At 48.6% G+C, this 13958-nt stretch overlaps 5 protein-coding genes and 1 non-coding gene across 6 annotated transcripts; 3 read left to right on the top strand and 3 right to left on the bottom strand.

Annotated features, from left to right (window-relative positions):
- Positions 1 to 83: 83 nt before the first annotated feature.
- On the bottom strand, positions 84 to 1239 carry FOIG_12325 (uncharacterized protein). Its single transcript, XM_031213223.1, has one exon. It carries the CDS (start codon positions 1143 to 1145, stop codon positions 228 to 230), a length of 918 nt encoding a protein of 305 aa, XP_031056968.1. The 5' UTR covers positions 1146 to 1239; the 3' UTR covers positions 84 to 227.
- Positions 1240 to 3041: 1802 nt separating this feature from the next.
- Positions 3042 to 4166, top strand: FOIG_12326 (uncharacterized protein; the record flags this gene model as incomplete). The annotated part of the gene is made up of 3 exons (XM_031213224.1): positions 3042 to 3117; positions 3210 to 3488; positions 3535 to 4166. The coding sequence occupies 3 exons, from the start codon at positions 3042 to 3044 to the stop codon at positions 4164 to 4166; spliced, it is 987 nt and encodes a 328-aa protein (XP_031056969.1).
- Positions 4167 to 6538: 2372 nt separating this feature from the next.
- Positions 6539 to 7625, top strand: FOIG_12327 (uncharacterized protein; the record flags this gene model as incomplete). The annotated part of the gene is made up of 5 exons (XM_031213225.1): positions 6539 to 6573; positions 6628 to 6757; positions 6809 to 6883; positions 6934 to 7542; positions 7593 to 7625. The coding sequence occupies 5 exons, from the start codon at positions 6539 to 6541 to the stop codon at positions 7623 to 7625; spliced, it is 882 nt and encodes a 293-aa protein (XP_031056970.1).
- Positions 7626 to 7944: 319 nt separating this feature from the next.
- Positions 7945 to 8028, bottom strand: FOIG_12328. Its single transcript has one exon. It is a non-coding gene; the product is annotated as a tRNA-Ala (tRNA).
- A 1532-nt stretch (positions 8029 to 9560) lies between these two features.
- FOIG_12329 (uncharacterized protein) lies at positions 9561 to 11746 on the top strand. Its single transcript, XM_031213226.1, has 5 exons — positions 9561 to 9940; positions 9998 to 10207; positions 10258 to 11109; positions 11156 to 11386; positions 11439 to 11746. Exons 1-5 carry the CDS (start codon positions 9745 to 9747, stop codon positions 11555 to 11557), a joined length of 1608 nt encoding a protein of 535 aa, XP_031056971.1. The 5' UTR covers positions 9561 to 9744; the 3' UTR covers positions 11558 to 11746.
- Positions 11747 to 11921: 175 nt separating this feature from the next.
- FOIG_12330 (uncharacterized protein) lies at positions 11922 to 13687 on the bottom strand (the record flags this gene model as incomplete). Its single annotated transcript, XM_031213227.1, has 1 exon — positions 11922 to 13687. The coding sequence occupies one exon, from the start codon at positions 13685 to 13687 to the stop codon at positions 12014 to 12016; it is 1674 nt and encodes a 557-aa protein (XP_031056972.1). The 3' UTR covers positions 11922 to 12013.
- Between the last annotated feature and the right edge of the window lie 271 nt (positions 13688 to 13958).

Below are 13958 nucleotides of genomic sequence, written 5' to 3' on the forward strand. Positions count from 1 at the left end.
GACGAGAAACTAGAAGAATAGGGCTACATTGGCATTAACGAGTTTTCAAGGTTAAATTAATGCTCTGGCGTTTTGTAAATATGTTGGAGATCCATAACATTCTCATATTGATTGATGATCAAATTTCAAGCACCATAGCGGTTTGTAGTACCGCAAATACCTTGCCTCAAGCCCGCAATCTATCTGTCGGCCGCCCTGAACCCATATCAGAGACCAAAGAAGTCTTTTCATGGGAACGTGTCCACATGTCCGTCGAGCTGAGCCTGAATATAGCGAAATACCCTTTCTTGAAGATCGTGATGTTGAGCCAGCTTTGACCCAGACTCTGCTTTACCAACCGGGCCATAGTACTCGCCGGTCTTGGCCTCGGGGCTTACAGAAGCCCATATCTGCGACAAAGCACCTTTTTCCAACGGTGTTGCAAACAGACTTCCTACAATATTCAGGAACGGCTTAAGAAAAAGGCCGGTAGACCCGTGATGTAAATTGGTCGCTACCATCCCAGGATGAACAGGAATTATCTTGATATCCTTTACTCTTTCGGACAGTGCCTTGGCATAATGCAAATCAGCCAGTTTAGATGTAGTGTATCGCGCAGTCGTTCGCCAGTGAGAAATCGTTGATCGAAATTGGTCAAAGTTGTCGTATGCGTTTTTAGGAGCTAGTGCGTGAGCGGCTGAGCTGAGTATGACAGCACGTGCCTGCGGATTGACCTTGGCCGTGCACTGCAATACCGGCAGCAGGAGTTGAGTGAAGAGAGCGGTACCCAGCACGTTTGTGCCGAACTGAATCTCATACCCATCTTTAGTGACGCCTTCAGGAACCATCATAATACCAGCATTATCAACCAATATATCAAGACGGTGTTCCCTGCTGAGGAACTCCACTGCTGCGGCCTTGACGCTCGCAAACGAGGCGAGGTCAATCTCGAGAAAGTCGATGGGGCAGGCTTTGGGATTCTCTTGCTGGAGATCCGAGATAGCCTTCTCTGCTTTCTGTCGAGAGCGAGCGCCGAGATAAATGCGTGCTGGGTTGTGTCTGCTGAGCTGGCGGATTGTTTCGTATCCTAGACCAGCATTGCCTCCTGTGACAATGATGACCTGTCCAGAAAGGTCAGGGATGTCCTCGGAGCAAAACTCGGGCATGATGGATTCTGTTGTATGGAGCTTGAGAGCCTGTCCTAGAGTACTGGGAGCCGCAGGATGGAGGAAGAAGAAGTAACAGTGGTGACGGAAGAAGTGGTGCGAATTCTTGGGCGGCAACATCATTTTGTTATAAATCATACCGATTTGACCAAGTCGGACGTTGGAGCAGCCGAACGGGCGTTGGAATGCTGCAGGGGCGTAAGCAACTAGTACGGCTGAAAGCTCCGTTAGCTCCGGCATTAGTAGTATGGGTTCTCCAAGAGCTATGTAAACCACGGAAGCACTATACTCATTGAGGCAAAGTCTCAAGCAACCTGCTTACACCCATGTAGCAAGGGTAGAGTCAGGATCGAGCTAGGCTAGAAACAATTTAGAGGCTTGCATGGGACAGCACCCAGGGTAGGTTCAAGTTCAGTGCCCAAACTCCCCCAAGGACTCCCCCTTTTGTCCTTGACTAGCTCTTTTCTTTCTTTCAAACCTTTTTGCCCTGTTCCCAATTCATACATCCCATTCTCACTAGGGCTATAGGAATCATTGGCCTAGGCATCCCGGATACGATACTCAAATTCAAAGAGATTTTTCGACTCTTAATCTTGACTCAGATACCCATGCCTCTGGTAGTAGATAATTAAGAATTATTATTATTACTTACTAGGAGCATATTTCCCTACTGACAATGGGGGAGTTTCACCAGAAGCTGTATTAAAAGAAGGCAGGTAAGGAAAACCTACTGTTCGCAACACAAGATGTATGTGAACCAAAGCGGCCCTTCAGTGAGTTCCAGCCCGCACTTGTAGATTTCGTCCCACGATCCTTGCTCATCTCATGAGCTGGAACTGCGGTACTTGATTATGTTGTTAAAGTTTGGTGTTGCTGAGTATAGGCAGATGAACTGAGGTTCTGAATCTGCGTTGTTCATATCTGTAGGGCGGTATTTGGGCCAGTGTACAGCACTATGCGCATTGATCTACAGGACTGGATACAGGGCTAGGAGCAGTCACTTACAGTAGTCACGGAAGTTAGGTAGTGGATAAGTGATCACGCAATGGCGGCTGTATTTAATCTAAGTAGATGGTATATACCACTCTGGTTTTTCAATTCTGAAACTCTCAGCCCTTGACAATCGTCTTTCCCACGACCTGCCATGAGAAGGGTGCGACAGGTCGAAGCAGTAACGGCGTAATGCCAGTATCCGAGCTCCAGCGCTTGATGACAGGACTCGATATCGTCCCAAGGGAGTTGCTGGTTCTGGACGTGCATTGAAGAAGTCGACGAGAGACATGTTGGACGACTGCTTTTAGACTTTCTTTGATTCAGCATTTACAAGTGCTGTAAGAAAGCAAGGTAGAAAATTAACTGGTATGGTACAAGTTTAATGATAGATGCTGTTGTGATAGTCGATATTAGCGACCAGGGAAAGCCACATCTTGTTTGTCCTTATATAGCCTTGCGCGAATAGCTGGCATGAGTCAATGATATCCACGTAGCGGGCCTTTCCTGACATATTTCTTCTTTCCCTTTCTCCTCTTTTCCTCTTAGTCGCCAACAGGCCTCCTACGCATGAAAGGCAACCTAAGCACTTGCAGGTCCGCCGACCATCGGTTCCCCAAAGCCCGTGGGGGGATGTGGAAGGGATGGACAAGGGTGTAAGCAGAGTGCACATGATTAATTAGCGTAGTGACCCGCTCGAACTGGACGTATGTGCGCCATCAGCCCATCTAGCATGGCGCCACCGAAGACATACTGTAGCTCAATGCAGGGGCGTAAGCAACAGGTGGTTGGTATTTTCTCTCGTGCCCAAATATAATGTCAATGCTGGGAAGTCTGTGCCATCACACTCAAGTTTTCTTTTCATGCGACAACTACTTCGTTTACTACAACTAGACGAAAGCCACCATGCGTTCCACTCAATATATTCGCAGGCAGCTGGCAGAGCTGCCCAGTTCTGGGCACGGCCGCGTGGGAGTTTTTGGTGAGTTGAACTGGCAAGGAAATGCTTCCATTTGGCCCTGCATTGTGCCTTGACATTGCAATACTTACAAGTGACGTCTCTCATCTCTGTAGTTGGTGGTACCAGCGGAATTGGAGAGGCCACAGCGCGAGAGTTTGTTCGATACTCTATCAGTCCACGAGTTTACCTGCTAGGAAGGAGTCAAGAGCAGGCGGATCGCATAAAAGACGAGTTTCGCACTCTGAACCCCACGAGCGATGTCCGATTTCTACAGTGCGACGTTTCGCAGCTACGTAATGTAGACAAACTCTGTGAGCAGATCAAAGCACAAGAGAAAAGTGTCAATCTCCTGTTCCTCAGCGCCGGCATATTTCACTTTAGAGGGAGGGAAGGTTAGAAGCTCTGCCTCTTTTTCAGATCTTGCTAAGCCTTTCTTAGAAACGAAAGAAGGTCTCGACCGAAAGCTAGCTCTCGATTGTTACTCCCGACTGCGATTCGCAGAAAATCTGCTTCCTCTTCTTCGGCATGCTTCCCCAGGACCAAGTGACCAACGAGGTGATGGCGCAATACCAGCATGCGCTCGAGTCATAACAGTCCTTGGTGGAGGTAATGAAAAGCCAGTTGACGTAGAAGATCTTGCGGTGGAACGGAATTATACTGTTAAAGCGGCCACCAACCATGCAGTCACCATGACCACCCTCTACTTCCAACGCCTATCTGCTGCCCCTCCGAATTCCGGTGTAGCATTCATTCATACATCACCAGGGATGGTAAAGACAAACGGAGATCGCGAACTGGCTGCCCTTGTGAGGTCAGCAGTGACTTTCGTGTCCTGGGCATTTCGGCCCTGGGTCTCGACGGCACAGGAATCTGGAGAGCAGCATCTCTGGGCTGCAGCAAGTGATACATTCAACGGTGGAAGACTGTATCTGCTTGGTCGAAACAATGAATTCCTTGATAATTCTCAGGTGCTGCAAAGGCTCAATGACGAGGGAGTGTCGACAAGAGTATGGGACCACGTCAGAGAGGTTTTTGACCGGTGTTGTGATAGTACAGACAAGACAACATAACGAGAACAGAGTGCGATGAGTTCCAGTTCTCCAAGACTTGTCACAGGAGCTTTAGCTATGTTTTTTTTTTTTTTTTTTTTTTTTTTTTTTTGGAAGCTGGGGCTGAAACTTGGTCAACAGTAAAAGGAACTGGATACAGATGCTATAACACCTTCGTGCCGGTCTCGGGATGGCGTGGACAAATTTGTACAAAGGATTGGACAGCCCTTCTCTTAAGAATATACAATCATTTGAAGTAATATCATGGGAACAAATACTGCCAGAGGCACTTCCGACCAGACTTAGACTTTTCCTGCGAATGATGCGGAAAATGCCCGAAGCACATTCAGGAAGAGAGCTTGGAGGCGCGGCTCTGGAGCTGGTCACAGAAAGGGATCCTCGGTACTCGTGCGGCAGCCCGTGGTTTGTAATCGTCCAACAATATCTTCCTTGCTTACGTATGTCTGTTCCGGATCCGAGTCATTGTAGTGTTGAATGTACTAGACGGTATCTGCTCTTGATATGGTAAAGTGATACATAGCTTTATAGAGTGTTGCATTTACGACATAGATTCAGGGTCGCAAGTTCCAGTACAACCACGCAGCGAGTATTACTCTTCATGCGAAAACAACTTTTTCTGTGAACCTGTTTGTCAGATAATTGGCATTCGCTCGCAAAAGCGACGGATCGAAATTTAGAAATGTTTGAATTTGTCTGGTAAGTCCCATTGTCCTAATACCAAATCGCCTTGGAACACGTCAATAGAATGGCAACAAATAATTTGGTCATGATTTACTTCTGTGCAACGCTGATGCTAGGAGGCCACGGAAAAATTGTTGATCAGGTAGTAAGGCCAGTGAATCATATTCTCACAAGGACTACCACTAATATTCCCCCATATGATCGTCATAAGAGTTGTTGCCCAACCCTTGATGAACCAGCACGTCGTCTCTGCATATCGAAACAGGACACAGTAATGGGCCAACAGGACCATAGCCAGCGGCTCACGCTGTTGAATCAGGGCAAGGAAGCCATCAGGCATCCGTAAGGGCCAAGGTAGGGCAGCCCTTACTTCAGCTGGCGCGGAAAATGAGCAGTTTTGATGGACAGAGAGCAAGCAGTCAGCTAATAAGTCGGTGGCCTCAAGCACAAGGTCAGTGCCCGCTCCAGCGCTGTCTGCGGAAGGTTCTGATAGCTGCCTTCTGAGATCAAGTAGTTGGTCGACTAGAAACCGAATGTGTTCTGACGGGGCTGTCGGTGCCGACTCTCCCGCAAACAGCCCCTGCAGGGGGCCCTTAAGCAAGTTTTGATCTGATGATCTTGAGATAAGTGAAATGCCATGTGCCAGCCGAAACATACCGATGGGACCATCTAGCGGCTCGTAAGCAGGGTGATATATTTCACAACAGGGATAGGTAGCGAATGCACATATCAGTAGGAAGACAGAACTCGCGTAAAGTGCATGACAGTTTCCCGAGGTGACTCCTGCTGCCAATGCCCAGTTGATTCCCGCAACAGCCTGATATTGATGTAGAGAAGCTTACACAAGGTAAGAATGGCGACGCTCGGGATGTAGGTATGCAAGGTAAAAACCCGAGAATGCCAGGATCTGATGGAGCAAGAGTGGTTGTGTAAAACCCTCTCTCGGGACAATGGCACTGAAGCGTCTGGCGAACTCCTTCCCACGACCCAAACGTCCGGTATGCAGCAGAAGTATAGTGATGCATGATTTCATGATCAGAGATTCGGTCCTTTGTGCTCCCACGTTTGGTGCTGTTGAGGAACTTGAGAGAGCGAGGAATTCGGTCGGTCGAGTCTGTACGTGGAGTTTCCAAGTCTAAAGAAGATTGGGAAGATGAAGATGACATGCTGTTTCGCAACTAATGATAGTGATTAACGGGCCTGATGATACAGATAATAACCTGATGGGTTACGAATACCTGAGATTCTCCCTCGAGATGACGACTCATGATGGAAACGGGTTGCTGGTAAGCTTCTTGAGGCTGGGTGTTTTGCAAGCGACAGGGCACTTGGTGCCTCGTACAGGCACTACACGGGACGGTTTCATTGCGCTAAACGTAGGACTGCATTAGTGACTGTGGAAAGATACGGAAGGTGTGAGAAGAAAGAAACGGAAAGGATCTAGAAAAGATGGGTGATAATGTGCCTGGAATGTGTCCTATTATGTTTGCATATGCATATGTGCCTTAATTCTTCTTAGTTTGCACCGTTGGCGACCGTTTCGAGACTTTTTATGTCCTAATCGTTTCATATTTTTAAATTTCGTCGTGACTAAGAATCGGGCCAGTCGGTTTGGCGTGGGACGAAGTGATGTGTTAAAATGGGGAATAGTTGCTAGGCAGTCCAGCAGATTTCGCTTTCGTCCCCGGGTGATGGTCAACATCATTGGCATCGACGCGAGCTTGAAGTACGTAAGAATTATGTGGCTCCTATCTAGACTCTGAGCTTATCACGCTAGCAGAACATCGATTCTTGGGCATGGCTTTGACGTGCCATTCTTCATCAATCCATTTGCCTCAGCTGGTATAACGAATGAAACCGCAGAGAGGGGATTAGTGAACGCTGCGGCCGCTCATGGAGCTCTCTACATTGTAAGTTATTCCAGAGGATATCAATCACGAGTACGACTGACACGAACATAGTCCTCGCAAACAACGACCCTTCCGATGAAGAAAATCTCATCATTCAGGAGCAAGAATCAAGTCCTCTGGGAACAGGTGAGCATAAGCTGAGACTGTTCCGGGCGTACATACTAACCATGGGACAGGTGTCCCTCTCGAATTTGGACGATGAGTTACCTCGCGACATGTTCAAGTCTATCGAAGCTGCCGGCATGAAGGCCATTGTACTTACTGTCGATTCGGCAGGCGACCGAACAGCATATCGCCCTCTCAGGAGACGGAAGGACACCAGTATCTCTAGAGATCCCCGCTATACCCTCATGACCTGGGACTATTACACTGAGCTACAGCCCGCTACATCCCTACCAATCATCCCTAAGGGTATCCATACCGTCGAAGACGCCCGTAAGGCCATCGAGGTTGGAGCACCAGCAATTTTCCTGTCTAACCACGGCGGTCGCTCTCTCGATGGTTCGCCGTCCGCGCTGGAGGTTGCCTGGGAGTTTCACCAACGGGACCCTAGCGTCTTCGAAGAAATTGAGGTTTATGCGGATGGTGGCGTCCGATATGGCACGGATTTCCTCAAGCTTCTCGCGCTTGGTGTCCGAGCTGTTGGCTTGGGGCGGTCTTTCATGTACGCTAACCTGTATAGCACAGCTGGTATTTCACAGGCCATGTCCCTGCTCACCAATGAGATTACGAGTCCTGGCGCCAATCTTGGACTTGCAAGTATTAAAGATATTAATGCTACTTATGTAAGTCTATGTTATGAACTCTACTATGACATTTTGACTAACTCGAGTAGTTGGAATTGCCAACTACCGCCTGCAATAGCTAAGCAGTGAGCACAAAAGCCAGAGGTTCTGATATTCTAGAAGTAATAACAGGCTTAGCATTTTGGGCATTGTAACAGTGTAGTATACCAACAAAGACACCCTAATACAGGACTACTAGTTCTTAAAGAAAGAGGCTTAAGTTTAAATACTAATAATAGTATTTATATAAACTAGCTAATATTAATTAAGTCCTAAGATATATCTTATATTATATACTTTACATAGCAGGACAAAGGAAAGATGTTTATTAGGTTTGGTATAAAATTGAGTTGTGTATAAAACGATGATTGTAAAGCACGAGACTGGCAAAAAGGCAAAGCTTGGACGAGGAGGGAATTGAACCCTCGACCTTTCGCAGATGCACGAAAATGCGAAGCGAACATCATACCCCTAGACCACACGCCCTAAGTATACTAGGCGCAAAACTTTTGGCATCTATATACTCCGCCTCTCAGTCTTCGTTCGGCAACCCGAATCATACCCTCCAGAACATCAGCCTTAACCAGAACATGATCTTCAAATACTACACTACAAGCCAACGAACTCTCAAATAATTGCAGATCCCTTTATTACCCAGTCAATTACTGGTTCCCTTGTCTCGGCCTCTTCCTAATTGTCTCATCGACATTTGCCAAGCTCATCACCCGACAACTTTATCCCCAACTGGTATGCAATTTGTCTCCTTTTGCCATTATTGATGCATCACACACGGAAGAAGGGATCTTTGTAAGCCCAGTGATGACCTCGCAATGACAGCCTTATTGTAATATCTCACCATCCATTGGCTCGGACGACTCATGCGGAGGTTCACTATCACCCTTTCGGCCCGCCATTGGAATCTTTGTCAATAGACCTAAAACATATTAAAAGTAAGCATACTCAAATCAAAGGCTGCACGTCGTCTTGGAAGGATTCATCCGGAAATGGCAGAGCGACACTACTGTATACCCGTGTGCGCACTGCGCACACGAGGTTCCCCCACGCATTTGGGAGGGCTCACTGTCAACCCTCCCAGGGGTTGTGCTTCTCGTTTTCGCAGCGGCTGCCAAGCTTTAAATACCTAATGGTTCTTGCATTCTCCGGGTGTTTAGCCTGAAAAGCCGGTTCCAGGTGGACGGTTGATGAGCTGAAAGACAGGGGCATTGACAATCCCGGTGCAACCCTCTTCTCCAAAATGATAGATGGGATTGAAACTAACATCTCTTGCTTGAAGCTTATGCTTATTATTGTCTTCGAGAATTATTCCATGAGGTCTGGGGAAGAGGATTGTTGTGAGATGAGGCGAAACGACGCTGACATATAAACAACGCTGAATGGCTGGCTATATTCACTTGCCGAGGCTGTTTACCGTGTTTTGTATCAGCCCAGTATTAAAGTTAGTCATGAATACATGATTCAAGTCTCAGCCAGTCGGCCTACACCCTTGTCTCCATAACTCAGCATCAGTTCACTCAAATGGACGGGAAATTGCAGAACCATCCCCCAACTCCATGGACTACCCCAAAAAACCAGAGGCTAGCTCGTATCCTAACCCCGCAAATTTCGGTCGCAGTCATGTGGTTTTGTTTTAGATCTGGCATATGTCTAACACAAAGATAGAAAATGATCAGCGCTTTAAGCATAAGCTAACCCACCATCAGCCGGTCCGTTTAACCGCAAAGTTGGACCGAGAGCAGCACCTCGGCTCGAGAATCCGTTTGAACAGAATAGAGATTCTGGGGGGACTGTCAACCTGAGCTAGGCCGGGGTTTGGCTGCATGCGAGCGAATCGTCGGTCCCTGTGTGGTCGGCCGCTGACGGGAATGTCACGTCGTGATGCAACACCGACAGCGGTCTGAAGCCAGTAAACCAAGTATTTTGCGGAGACTCCACGCTTCCCCAGACAACTCCATAATTAGCCTATATACGGAGAATTCGGTTAAGCTACCGCTAGGTTCATAGCTCTCTATCTTATCTACACGCACGCGGGGGAGAGCAGGAAAGCTCATGTATAATATGATCTGCAATGCCCCATTGAAATTTTTTCGTTTCCCATCTCTCAAGCTTGGTTTCCTCTACTACTCTGGAGACGGGCCCTTGCATAATACTACTCGACAAGTCTAGAAGAGCCAATTTGCCAACATGGTCAACGTTGGTAGCGCCGCGGACCCCATCGTCACTCGCCTCGTCGAGGAGGACAAGACGCCATGGTACAAGAAGCCCAATCTGCGTCTTATGTACGTCTGGTTGTTCTTCTGCTGTATGGGTGTTGAGATGACTTCTGGTTTCGATTCGCAACTCATCAACACGCTCCAATACTCTCAGAACTTCCACCACTGTACGAATCACCTGAAAATCTATGGAGAATTGGTTCAGAGCTGACGGGCTTTTATAGATCTCGGTAACGGACGACAGAATGCGGAAGGCAAGTGGGCCATCGAACCAGGTCTGCTCGGCTTTGTCAACTCTTCCTACCAGCTCGGCTCTATCTTTGCGGTCCCATTTGCGCCTTGGTTTGCTCAGCGATTCGGTCGAAGATGGTCCATTATGCTTGGTTCTCTTATCATGGTTGGCGGTGCTATCATCCAGGGATTCGCTCAGCACGGTATGAAACCTCCGATCGATCGAATATTCAATTTACTGACGAGTTCTCAGTTGCCATGTACATCATTGCCCGTATGATTCTTGGAGTTGGAATTCTCTTCTGTATTATCTCTGGTTCTGCCCTCATCGGAGAGCTGGGATATCCTAAGGAGCGTGCTGTCCTCACATCTCTGTTCAACGCATCGTACTTCATCGGTCAGATTCTCGCTTCTGCTATCGCTCTGGGCACGACTCCCATCACCAACAACTGGTCATGGCGGCTGCCCTCTCTGCTGCAGATCGTCCCCTCGCTGATCCAGATCTCCACTGTCTTCCTCCTCCCCGAGTCTCCTCGTTTCCTCGTCTCCAAAGACCGCGAAGAAGAAGCCGCTCAGGTCCTTATCAAGTACCACGCCGAAGGCGACGCCACATCCCAGCTTGTCCAGGCTGAAATCGTTCAGATCCGAGAGACCATCAAAGCTGAGATGGAAGCCTCCAAGCAGTCCTGGTTCGAGGTGATCCGCACTGCCGGTATGCGCCGTCGATTCGTTGTCACCATCTTCATCGGTCTCTTCACTCAGCTTTCCGGCAACACTCTTCTGAGTTACTATTCCGGCGTTCTTTTCGGCATGATGGGCTTCACGGACGATTACACAAAGACTCGAATTAACCTCGCCTATGCTTGCTGGAGTCTTCTCAATGCTACCATCATTGCTTTGATCGTCACTCGCTTCAAGCGTCGACACATGTACATGCTTTCCGCTGCCCTCATGCTGTGTGCTTTCATCGGCATCACCGTATCTCTTGAGAGAATTCAAGCTGTTCCCGAGGGCCAGAAGAACAACGCTGCTGGTATTGCCGCTCTGTTTTGGTACTTCGCTTACTCGCCAACCTACGCCATCGGAAACAACGCTCTCACATACAGTAAGTCATGAGTCACCATTTTCATGTCCAAACTAACAATTTGCAGCCTACCTGGTCGAACTTTGGCCTTACTCGATGCGAAGCCGTGGTATCGGTGTCCAGCAGATTTTCGGAAAGCTTGCCGGTTTCTTCTCCACCAACGTCAACTCCATTGCTCTCGATGCTATCAAGTGGCGATACCTGGCCATTTACTGTGGTTGGATTTTCTTCGAGTTCTGTATCGTCTACCTCCTCTACCCCGAGACCAGTGGCCGAACCCTCGAGGAACTTGCTTTCCGTATGTTGTCTCGCTCTCATGGCTTTAGTAGGACAGTACTAACAGATCATAGTTTTCGAGGACGAGGAACTCAAGGAGAAGACAGTGGCTGCTGTCGAGAAGCAGATTCACTTTGGAGACTCAAAGGCAGACGAACAGCAGACTCATGTGCAAACCCGCGAGGTTGTTTAAACGGTTACTATGTTGAAAGGGAGAGACGGCTTTGGTCTCGAAACTTATTAGCGCTATCAGGACGATCGTTCATGAATATCACATTAAATTGCGACTGCATATTTTGGTCAGCAACTGCTATTGACACCTTCAAAGAGCACATGTCTAAAATCAACGTGATGGCTGAAAGTGAGTCGGGATGTAGAGGTAATGGCAACTTAAGCTCCAGCATAGGATATCAGACACAGATGGGTCTTGAGTGTCGCGGCAAGTGACAGCAGAGCATTGTATTCTGAACAGGATGAAAGTACTGGTACTAGTATATCCAGTCGTGGGCAAGGTCTTCGTCCGGGACCTCAGGACGATTTCCTGAGGATATTCTCAGCTGCAAACTAACCACTTACACCCTGTACAACACAGAAAACACCAGGCAACTAGAAATATATGCACACGTATTTCGTTACCTCTTTACAACACTCATTCAAGCCCAAGAGCACCCTGGAGAAGCTTCAAAGCTCCGAACAGCTGATTGTCATGATACCTCCTCCCCACAAGCTGAAGGTTGATAGGTGCCCCTTGGAAGTTACCACTCTCCCAGAGTTCCTTCACGTGAGCGCACTCAGGTCCTAACGGCTTATAATCCGCGTCGTATTTCTCACCCTCCTCAACCTTGAGCCCCGTAGGAAATACCAAGCCGGGGCAGTCGAGATAGTTCCACAGAGCTGTATACATAAGATAGAAGTTTGTGTCGTGAGTCGTAGCCGGCCCGACGCCAGTGGGACAAAGGATAACATCAACATCCTGACGCTCCCAATCCTCTGCAAAGGAATGTCGGAAGTCGAGGCATGCTTTGCGTACGTAAGCCATTTCACCAGCAGTTAGCATTCCCTTGGGCGCAACGGGCCTCCAGATCCATTCGGTCAGAGGATATATTGGCTCGCCTGTTGCGAGAATAGCATCACGAGTTGGAATGCCGCCGTCAGGAGAGTAGGCTTGCCTGATTTCATCCCAGCACTGTTTGACACCATAAGGCAAGAACGACTTGATCTCGATAAGTCCTGATAGCCGAGGGTCTGACAGCAGGGTACTGGCCCACGAAAGGGCACGCTTGAGAGGTGGTTGAGGCTGGATGAAGCCATCGTGTGTCATGATGCCAACTTTGAGCGGGCGGCCAAGGGTGACACCCAGCTGGGTCGACAAACCAGCCCAAGTCGTGGGGACCAAAGTCAGATCTCTGATATACGGCTTGGCATCAAGCTGAACACGCATGAAGAGATCCATGTCGCGTGCTGATCGACACATGGGACCGGCGTTGGCCAAGATAGTAAGTTCAGCTACCATGGGCACATGTACCATGTCTCTTGTTGACAGGATGCCACTTGTTGGCTTGTATCCATAGATACCGCTGAACGCTGCAGGGATTCTGATGCTGCCTCCAATGTCGGTTCCAATGCCGAGAATCGAGCCCTTCATTGCAATCAAGGCTCCTTCACCACCACTGGAACCTCCAGGTGTCAAAGTGGTGTTGTACGGGTTCAAGGCGCGGCCCCAAGGCGAGTCACTTTCGCCATGCATCAGAGCTTGGGGTTGGTTTGTCTTACAGTAAAAGACAGCGCCGGCCTTGCGAAGGACCGCTGGAAGCGGAGAGTCATGCTGGTCGTACTCGGCTGTAGCCAGAATGCCCAATGACGAGAACGTGCCGGCTAAGGGAATATGATCCTTGACACTGACGGGGACACCATGGAGTGGACCTATCGTGGTGCCATGCTCTGCTAGATACTCATCCAGTTTCGTAGCTTGCTGGATAGCCTCATCATAATACCACTGCGTAAGACAAGAGGTAAGCTGGTGTGCGATAATTGCACGCTTGCAAAAGGCTATCGCAACAGCCACAGAAGTATACTTGCGTCTGGCGATAGCCTCAGCAAGGCCAGTTGCATCATAGCCTTCAGTGATGGCTACTTCCTCGTCTGTGAGCAGACCACAGGCAGTAGGGATCTTGCTGACATCGAGAGGAGTGCCTTTGAAGAATTCGGGACCCAGACAGAACTCTGCGGGCACTTTGTCGGCGAGTGCTTTGAAAACAGCAGCGCGCTTGGCCTCGTGCTCTGGCGTGCCTTTTGGCACGGGTACAGGGTTATTGACATACATGACGATTGATCAGGTAGGTAATTGGAGCTTTGAAGGGATAGTATAAGATCGGTGGAATATGTATAGAGAACTGGTGAGTAACAGGTCTCTCTTTATAGTCGTGTGCGGTCCCATCCGCACCCCGGAGGGCTCTCTACAGCTTGAACGGAAGCCATCAGGAAATACTGATGATTGGAGAATTGAGGTACACGCAGTGAGTAACCCAATGAAACGTATTTGCGACCTGTTGGCGATAGTGCAAGTAAGGATTGTGGAGTGAACCAGTACCGAG

The sequence above is a fragment of the Fusarium odoratissimum genome (assembly GCF_000260195.1).
Source record: "Fusarium odoratissimum NRRL 54006 unplaced genomic scaffold supercont1.26, whole genome shotgun sequence".
Taxonomy (NCBI): Eukaryota; Fungi; Ascomycota; class Sordariomycetes; order Hypocreales; family Nectriaceae; genus Fusarium; species Fusarium odoratissimum.